We start from the raw sequence: 9977 nt of genomic DNA, 5'->3' as shown, positions 1-9977 counted from the left end.
TCCAAGCAGGAATGAACCATTTAACTCAGATTAGGGAGTTCAGGGCAAATATGGATGTGTGTTTTTTGATCTGGGAGTGGGAACATTAAATGATTAATTTTGTAATTGACAGGGCCCCGATGTTTTTATTTTTATTTCTATGAACAAAAAATAAATAATTAAATTGTGGAGAGCCCCCTGTTGGTTAGGGCCCCTAGAATTGTCATCACTTTTCCCCTCATTACCGCGCCCCTGCCTACCAAAAAAACAGATTTTTGAAGCATCAAAAACAAAGCATTATCAAGTTAATAATTTTCCCTTCACCACATCATATATTTAATCTTAAATCCATTTTCATTAAGGGGGAGTAGGATTTGTCTAAAAGAAGAAAAATGAACAGTAATTGAGTACTGGGCCAGAAAGTGATGAAAAGGACATTTTTTAGTTATTTATTGGCACCATTTCTCCTCTTATACACCAACATCCTCTGATTGTTTTTCCAATTTTCCAGAAAAACATCAAGCGCTGACTCTGTTTCATCCCGCTGTTGTACACCCAGCCCCTCCCTCACTCTGCTCCAAAGTGGTTTAATGGAGAGGTAGCCACGCATCAATGCTTTTTACAATATTGTGTGTGAGAGTGTTTGTGTGTCACTCTGTGTCAATGAAAGTCAAAAACAGGCAGAATGTTCTGTTGCTGAGAATTAAAGACTTAATGCTTCTACATGTTTTTATTTTAAATCATTTGGCTTCTTCTGGACCCAAACAATTGTTAAAAGGCAACTACCATATTTACCGAACTATAGAGCGCACCTCATTATAAGCTGCTCCCACAAAGTAAAAAAAAAACAACAAAAAAAAACCTGGAAAGTACATATATAAGCCCCACCAGGCTATAAGCTGCTGGTATCTCTGCCGCTCTCGGTTTTCCACAAATATATCTGCTGTTAATTACGCAACCTTCCATCTCCAACGCCGAACCATGGATTTGTTCAAGCGAGTTTACCTGCAGCAGCTCTATTTCCCACCTGTACTGCCAGATCAATAGCCTTCAGTTTGAAGAAATTTCTCCGTCATACCTGCTACTAGCATGTGCTTGTTCTAAAAGAAAATTACCGCTTTCTTCTTTGATTTCCAATTTTTGACTTCCAATGATTCACTTCCTGCTAAAGAGCCCCCTGGCGGCTGAAGAAAAATCCACCGAAAAGCAGCACCGGGCTATAAGCCGCAAGGTTCAAAGCGTAGGAGAAAAGTAGTGACTTGTAGTCCGAAAAATATGGTATTTCAGGCAATATAGGCTGAAAATGGGCATGCTTAAATCAGGTTCTCAGAGGTAAACTGTAAAGGGATCACCTTGTAAAATAAACTTTTTCACAATGTTTTATATTACAACCACCACTACTTGGACTTTATGTTTTATGTCTATGTTATGTTACACTTTAAAACCTTTTTTATGTGGACCTTTATATCTGTTACACCTGAATTTTCTTTTTTCGGGACAATATAGGCGCTTTCTATTCAATTCTATTTTACTATGTTATATTTTACTATATTCTATTTTACTCTATTCTTTTTTTTATATAGACCAACTCATTATGCTTAATATTTGTGTAGAAGTCTAAAAGGTGTATAAATTATTTTTATTCAACCTCCTTTCATCCAGTTCCCCTAAGTGAAATCAGTGGCACCAGCTGCATTCAAAGACCTCTAATTTCTAACAAAATCTCCAGTTGTAGAATTTATTCTCAGTGTGAATCCAGGTCTCTTTCCTTTATCAAAGAGTGAGGAAAAACAGTTTCAAGACCCAAAGAACCAGAGAAAGAATATATTCTTAATCAGTATTTATTTGAAGGCTTTCCAGCGTTTGAAGTCTCTGCTTACTGATCACAGTCAGGAGAAAGAGCCTCGATCAGAACACAGCTTACAGTTTTATAGGGAGAGTTTCATTCCATTCACATAGTTTGATAATCTACTTGGTTACAGAACAGACATCAGACAGCAAGCACATGTCTTCTTTTACTAGGAGCCATAGATAAAGAAATAAAGAAACAATTCAATGGCTTAATTGTAATGCTAAGGCCAGAGAAACTAAACTCCTTCAGAAGTCTCTTTCATAAGCTCATGTATCACACAAGAATCATGATACTGCTGTGCATAGATTCAGATATTAATCATAGTAATCTTAAAATGTTCCCACTACAAAGGTCTGAGAGGCTTTTTAGAGAACATTTGTCAACAAACAGCATCATGAAGACCAAGGAACACAGCAGCAGACAGATCAGATCGTACGAACATCATCTCAGAACAGAGAGTGTGACACAACTCCAAAACTACCAAGACATGGCCGCCGACCAGTCAAACAGGCCAGGTGGCTATGAGATTAGAAAAGCAGTGAAGAGTTCCATGATTACTCTGGAGGAGTGATTTAGATCTACAGCACAGAAAGAAGGCTCTGTTGACAGGATAACTATAATTCCTTAAATCCTTACTGGAAAATTTGTGAGAAGAAAGGGATTTTTGATAAGAAGTCATGTTCAAAATTTGTGACAAGCCACCGGGGACACAGAAACCCTGTGTAAGAAGACGCCCTGTTCAAAGGAGACTGACTTAACTTTTGCCCTGCATCCAAAATACTGTGAATGAAACACTAGTTGTGCTCTACCTCTGCACCACCACAGCACAGGATCTGTCCTTGGTGAAGCTTGAGTCATGTGCTTTTAATAGTGCACTCCAAGAATTGTACTCTAAAAATACACTTTTTAGAGTATTCTAAAAAGTGTATATCAAACAATTAAGTTCAATGCTAAGTTCAATGATGTCATGACATCATCGATGTCAGAGAGTTTTAGAACACTCTCTGAAAAGTGTATTTTTAGAGTACACTTCTTAGAGTGCACTCTCAAATGTACATGACTCAAGCTTCACCAGAGACAGAACCTGTACCAACCAGGTGCTGCTGTGGTGCAGGACTCGAGCACAACTCACATAAGAAAACCTTCGTCCTCAATGTGGCTGTCGCAGGTTCAATTCCAGCATGATGCTCTTTGCTTCATGTCTTCCCTCTCTGTCTTTACCCACTTTCCTGTCTAACTGCTCTCAAAGAAAGACTGGCTGAGCCAAAAAACCGATAAAAAGAGACCAATATTAGTTTCCTTCTTTATTTTAAGTAATATTTATCGTTTTAAACACACTTAATGAATTCAATTTAAAAAACTTAATGAATTGAGTTAGATGATTATAATATATTGAATTGGATAATTTTAGTAAATTGAGTTGGATAGACACAATAACATGAGATGGTTAAATGTAATAAATTAAGTTGGATAAACTTAATTGAAATACTTGTTACTAATTGAAGTAATTAAATTAAGTTGGTTCAACTAATTTCTTTTTACAGTGTAGCACAGAGATGTGGATCACTTTAGATAGTGTTTCTCAAAACCAGGAAACCTACTAACTTGAACTAGGTGTTCCTGTTTTTACTTTCCCCCTCATCCCCCCCCACACACACGCAAACATTTTCCACATATAATGGCCATCTTGCATAAAAACTTAGATCTTAGCAACTTAAGAATTAGGCAAGAATCAGTTCAATTAGCTAAGGGTTGATGATGAGGGTTTCTGTTAGCTCAGGCATGAGAATATGCATTACAAATGCAGACTTTTTCTTTTGTTTTCTTTTCAGGGATATTTCGAGGTGTTTGTAAAGACATTGATCACTTTCCTGATGACGCAGACTACGAGCAGGATGCTGCAGAGTATTTACTAAGTAAGTGACAGATGAATGTATCTAACAGTGAGATCTGACAGGTCAAATGGATGATACAAATCTTCTAAATACCCTCACATTTCTCACTTCAGGGGCAGTTCGAGCCTCCAGCCTCTTCCCAATACTCAGCGTGGGCCTTCTTTTTCTTGGGGGTTTGTGTGTAGCTGCCAGTGAGTTCTACAAGTCTCACTACAATGTCATTCTCACAGCTGGTATTCTCTTTGTCTCTGCAGGTCAGACACTAACCACAGTTTCATGGAAATACAGTTGTTCCTTTTTGTCTAACTAATCTATTTAAAAAGTACTAATAAAAAGGCTAATGAGCTGCCACTTTAGATGGATATTAACTGTAAAAGCAAAAATGTTTTGTGTTCTAGCTACTCCTGTTTATTTTCTTGGCTTTGGTGCTCCATCCATCCATCCATCCATCCATCGATCTAGCACAAAAAAAGTCTGCAAATTTGTTTTTTTACAGCTTTTTGAGTGACTTAACCTTACATTTAGTCACTCCAAAGTCACAGTACAACCACAAACTTTGATAGGTCAGTGCAGAATGATGCATAACTTCACAGTATTGAATTGGAAGGAAAACAAAACTCTTATTTGTGATGTTCTTTTTCTTTCAAGTAAAAATATGAAAAATGTGGCATGCATTTCTGTTCAGTCTGACTGAGTTAATGCTTTCTCCAACCACCTTTCTCTGTAATTACATTAGCAAGTCGTGGGGTATGTCTCTACCCACTTTACACACACACAGTGAAGGTTTGCCTATTGTTTGTTGCAAAATAGCTCAAGATTACATGAACAGCATCTGTGAACATCCGCTTTCAAGTCTTGCCCCAGATTCTCCATGGGATTGAGTGGCCTGGGCAAAATATTATCACAGTAAAGTCTGGAGTACTGGGTAGGCCATCTGACCAGAGTTTCTTCTTCTACTGGTGTGTATGAATAGTGGGAAACTTTGAGTGGCACCCTCATTGACTTTCTTTTAATAATGGCTTCCTTTTCACCACTTTTCCCTGAAGGTAGTATTTGTGGTGTGTAGGACTAGTAGTCCCGTCGACAGATTCTCCCACCTCCGCTGTGGATTTCTGCAGCTTCTTTGATGCTTCTCTGATTAATTGTCTCCTTCCTTAACTTGCTTGTTTTGATGGACGGCCATGTTTTGGTGGACATTCAAAGCTTGGGATATTGTTTTCAAACCTACCCCCACTTTAAAGGGGCAGAATTATGTAAAATCAACATTTTTGAGATTTACATTGTGTTATATACTATTCCCTCATCAAAAAATACCTTTAGTGTTGCCTTGATTCCTCCATGTATGTTTGAAAAAGTTCTTTAATCTTCATGCAAGCTAGCCCTCCACTCCCTGTTATATGATTGTGTTTGTTTTGCTGAAAAACAGTGAGAAAACTATTACTGCTTTCCATGTATGTGTTCTATTATGTTTAAACAGAGGAACAAACTAAATGCATAAGCTACTCAAGTAACATCTAGTTTTAAATAAACTGGCTTTGGGTGCTTAAGTGACTTTATAAATCTGTGTGATTTATTAAGTGACACTCACTAAAATTGAGCAAGTTAATGAGAACTAAAAAATTGAGTTGGTGTCATTTAAAAAAAATTGAGTTGAGTTTGAGTATTATTTTTAAGTCAAGAAAACTAATTAGGTTTAGAGTTTGTGTGGCACCCGAGTGGTGTACCAACTAAAATAACTGCAGGAGTTGTGAACAGTTACGAAACAAAACCCGTAAAAGTTACAATAATTTATTTTAAAACAATATCAGAAGCGAAGGGGGTGCGGACAGTCCATGACAATCAATCCATAAGCCAGTCTATAGTTTGTCCTTATCTGAGCAAAGGAAGGGCGCGGACCTCCACCACATCCAGTCCTCCCGTTCCTGGCGAACCCCGTCAGCGACCCAGCCGCCGCTCCTCGACAGCGACCAGTCTTCCTGTACAATCCGCCTGTCTGGATACACCGCCTCCCCGCTCCTGCCACGCAATCGCCGCCGCTCCGTCTTCTCCCTGTTTTTTTCCCGTCCGTCCTCTCTGCTTGTGTCCTTTTCAATTGTCATGACAATCTCCACGCTAATTAAGCAGATGTATAGCACCGGTGCAGGGCTTCTTTGGGTATCCGGACACGTGACCTCCAAAATAAACAATCGGAAAACATGCAAAACAATAACTCAAAAGTTTAACTCAGCTAAACCTAAGAAAATACATAAATTCAAAATATGACAAGCAATCAAAACAAACAATATAAAAGAAAACATAAATAGAATTCCAAAACGGAAAAACCGAGGCCACATTACCTCATTTGTAAGTAATCATAAGTGTTTTTTGCAGCAAATTTGAATGTGTTTTATTTTGCCAATAATTTTGAATTCTGATAAAAGCTATATACTTTTAATTTTTGATTTAGCATTTTCTGCCTAGTGCTGTTATATAACTATTGTTTTGTTTTCCCACAAATTAGTGACTTACAGCAGTTAGAGCAGCAGTTTGTTTTCACGGAGGAACTAGAAACATTGTTTCATACTGGCAGCTCCTCCAGTCAAAGCTGTGTTGATTGTAAAAAGTATTTCCTTTAATATATATTTTGTTTGTTAATATGTTTTTTTTAATCATAGACTTAAAGTAACATAAGAATGGAAACATTATAAAATGATTAGCTACAGACATCTTTGTTATGCTGGTGATATGTGGATAACAACGCCACAGGAATTAAATCACATAAAAACCATCAGTAAAGCTCCATCCTTTTTCGAAGCAGAGTTAAATTAGTATGTCGTTACAACTTACTCAACATCATTAAGTTAGTCAAGTTGGATAAACATATGATGCACAGCTTACACATACTAACATTTTTGAGTTGTGTAAATTTGATTTTTGTATAATTTGTATAATTTTTTAAGTAAAATCTGCTTATCTGATTTACAGTGTACTTACTTAGTTTATTTAAAGCAATCGTTTTCCAAGATTTTCCTAAGTATACTGTACTGTGTTCAGGTTAGTATGTTAAGTAAATAAAACGTAAAACCAATAGTTATACTTACATTTTTCAGGGCAATCTGTTTCCAAAACATTTTTAAGTAAAGTCAACCTGTCAAATTTTAGAGGGTACCAAGCTTCTGCCTCACAGAGCAGTCCTCTCCCATAACCCCCCACTCAGCTCCTTCAGACAAGCCAGCAGCAAATCTGCAAATACCTGGTGTAACTGAGCACCTGCTGAGCTCACTGAGCTCAGAGCAGCACTGGTAAAAACGTTCTTAAAGGGTTTCATAGAGGAGCCATCTTGTAATGTTGTAATGACTTCCTGAAGACTGAGTTTCATAAAAAGCAGGAGTTTTTAAAGAGGCAGAGACCCAATTTCAAGGTGTTAAATTAGGAAGTAAAATTTATTTTAATTTGATATTTATAGATTTTTTTCTATAATAACTGAAAGTTAACATACTGATTATGCTATAAAATGACACCATGGACTTGAAAAATACAGAACTCTGTCCCTTTAAACTTGTCCACATCTGTATTCCTGACCTGTCTGTTGTGCTGGTTGTTCTAAATGATGCTGTTTGGTCACCGATGTTCTCTAACAAACCTTTAAAGACTTCACAGATTTTATTTGTGACTTCTTAAGACAATTGGTAGTTTTTATTTAGGTGTATGAGTGTAAAGGAGCAGGATCAACTAAAATGTTTGCCACATTTTTCAGAATTTCATTGCCAGAACGTTAAACTCCTTGTTCTGCCTCTATCACCCTGTACAGGTCTCAGTAACATCATTGGCATCATTGTGTACATATCAGCCAACTCTGGGGACCCCAGTCAGAGTGACAACAAGAAGAGCTATTCCTATGGTTGGTCGTTTTATTTTGGAGCTCTGTCTTTTGTGCTGGCCGAGATGGTGGGTGTCCTGGCAGTACATGTGTTTATAGAAAAGCACAGGCAGCTTCGCACCAAAGGCCAGCCCTCGCTCATGAAGCCTCCAGTCTCCCGAAACTCATCATCATACCGCAACCGCTACTACAATCGCAGCAGACGCTACAGCTACCGCAGCAATCAAAGCACAGCAGACTCGACCTGCCATGGTTACCAAACATCACTAGTACATGACCAGGAGCCAAGCATCTCAGCTGAATCTAAAGTCACCATGGTGGCTGGTCTGCCTATGCCAATGACGATGGGCTCAGAGTTTATGCTGTATGCTTTAGCTTCACCGCTAAAGCAGAGTAAGATTGACTTGGGGGTGGAGGACTTGACAACTGCAGCCCCTCACAACACAGACATGCTGCCGGGAAACTGTGTGTCCAATCGAAGAACCACTCCTGTCTGAGCAACACAGGGTTGATAATGGGCAAAAGACAGTCATCTCTTGGACCTCTCGACGTGAGCAGAGTGCAGACTTTTTTGTTGATCAAATATTTACTTCAGATGCAGACTGGATAATTTTTTCTTTGATTTATAACAGTAAAGCAGTCAGGAAGAGCACAGTTTAATATCCATTCATTTTGCAGTAGCTTGTGTTGCTAAGGTACATCAGCTGACACCAGAAATGTACATGTACTGGGTAGGAGAGTACAACCATGTTTCTCACTTTCTGACATTTAACTGGACAAAAATATTCCTGATTTTGGTTATTTATGATTGCCAAATCATTTCTTTTTGCTTAATATTAGAATAATGAGATATTCTTGCTTTCTGTAAATTCAGAAGTTTTGTTATTAAGCTATTTAGAAAAGCCCAAATGATGATGACATAACTTTGTAAGCTCTTCTATGTTAATTCACAACATTTGTGTTAAATGAAGATACAACTATGAGTGTTGTATTTTAAGGACAACACTCAAACCCACTGCTTCCTTGTGTGGCACGATGGGAAAAATATAAAAATCAGCGAAGATATCAGGAAGTGTGGTTCGTTCTCGGGTTCAGTGAAAGTACTCCATTTTTCTTTTCAAACATTTACATGCAAGTGTTGTGGATATATGATTGTTTTCCTCTGTCTCTTTTATCTGCACACACCCACACCCACACATACACACACTGCTGCATGCTTTCAAAAATATAACATATTAGAATGGAGATAGTCACACATAAACAAAAAGTTAGGGTGCAGAATGATAAGATTAAAGAAGACTCGCGCTACACTTTGTTTCAGTTGGAGTCACCCCTAAAGTTAGCTGAGTGGAGCCCAGCCCTGGATGGTGAATGTATCTCTGTATTTGTAACATTTGTATGACATGTAACATTTGATCATTTTCAGCATTAAAGCCTGTTTTATACTTAAACAATTCTTATTATTCCTCAAGATAATTCTGAATTGGTAAATAGACCTGAGTGTTGCAAGGAAGGGAAAAGGGTGCAACAGAACACATGTATAAAAACCACTGTAGTTTTCAGTCAACATTCCATTCAGGGAAAGAGCAATTTCTGTTGCAGGGATAAACCTGTCTGGTTGTATAATTGTCTACATCAACACAAGAACACACACATCTGCACACACACACGTGCACACACACACACTTGTGTGTGTGCGCAAGTGTGTGCTTCAGCTTGTAAAACTGCTGAAGCTGGTTAGAAAGTTTTATTGCCCAGAGTGAAGCAAATCCTGCACAAACATGGGCTGAAAGGTCACTCAGAGAAGAAGAAACCATTGCTCCAAAAGGAACATACAAAGGCCAGCTGCATGTGCACTCAGGGACAATTTCATTAATTTTTGGAGATGTACTTCAGTCTGGTAAAACTTATATTAAAGGGGCAGTATTATGTAAAATAGTTTGTTTTTTAGTTTTACATCATGTTATAATGTAATTCCCTCATAAAAAAAAAGAAAAAAAAACATACCTGGAGTGTTGCCTTGGTTCTTTGATGCATGTTTGAGAAATCCTTTAATGTCCATGGCAACCATTCTGGGTACAGAAACAAGTAGTGCAACCGAGCTCTGCCTTTTCAAAGAAGCTTGAACGGAGCTGCAGTTTCCAAGCTAAGCTTCCACCTCACACAGCAGCTCTGCCCTGCAATTTCCCCAAATAGGCTAGCGGCAGCAGAAATTGGCAAACACCCAGTGGAACTGCACATCTGCTGAGCGCACCACACGTACTACTTCTCAGGGAAATGCTGGTAAAAATGTTAAATGTTTGATAATGGAACTTAGTTATAATGACATGTTGAAGGCAAACTGTGGGAAAGAACAGGAACTTTTTGACGACACAGAGGCCCAAAGTCAAAT

At 38.2% G+C, this 9977-nt stretch overlaps 1 protein-coding gene across 2 annotated transcripts; it reads left to right on the top strand.

The window, feature by feature from the left end:
- The first annotated feature begins 3274 nt into the window (after nt 1-3274).
- On the top strand, nt 3275-9036 carry LOC103132652 (voltage-dependent calcium channel gamma-3 subunit-like). Of its 2 annotated transcripts, none has more exons than XM_016667506.1 (3): nt 3275-3747; nt 3840-3917; nt 7517-9036. In XM_016667506.1, the coding sequence occupies exons 1-3, from the start codon at nt 3633-3635 to the stop codon at nt 8080-8082; spliced, it is 759 nt and encodes a 252-aa protein (XP_016522992.1). In that variant the 5' UTR covers nt 3275-3632; the 3' UTR covers nt 8083-9036. The 2 variants fall into 2 exon arrangements, with proteins under 2 accessions (XP_016522992.1, XP_016522991.1); XM_016667505.1 differs by having other exon boundaries at nt 3840-3980.
- Nucleotides 9037-9977: the final 941 nt, after the last annotated feature.

The sequence above is a fragment of the Poecilia formosa genome, unplaced genomic scaffold (assembly GCF_000485575.1).
Source record: "Poecilia formosa unplaced genomic scaffold, Poecilia_formosa-5.1.2 Scaffold1189, whole genome shotgun sequence".
Classification (NCBI taxonomy): Eukaryota; Metazoa; Chordata; class Actinopteri; order Cyprinodontiformes; family Poeciliidae; genus Poecilia; species Poecilia formosa.
This window is presented reverse-complemented; position numbering and strand designations above follow the sequence as displayed.

Coding starts and splice junctions, on each gene's coding strand:
- LOC103132652 (XM_016667505.1), top strand. CDS start 3,633: ATGCAGACTTTTTCTTTTGTTTTCTTTTCAGGGATATTTCGAGGTGTT. Junction 3,748..3,839: donor TGCTGCAGAGTATTTACTAA/GTAAGTGACAGA, acceptor TTCTCACTTCAG/GGGCAGTTCGAGCCTCCAGC. Junction 3,981..7,516: donor TATTCTCTTTGTCTCTGCAG/GTCAGACACTAA, acceptor CACCCTGTACAG/GTCTCAGTAACATCATTGGC.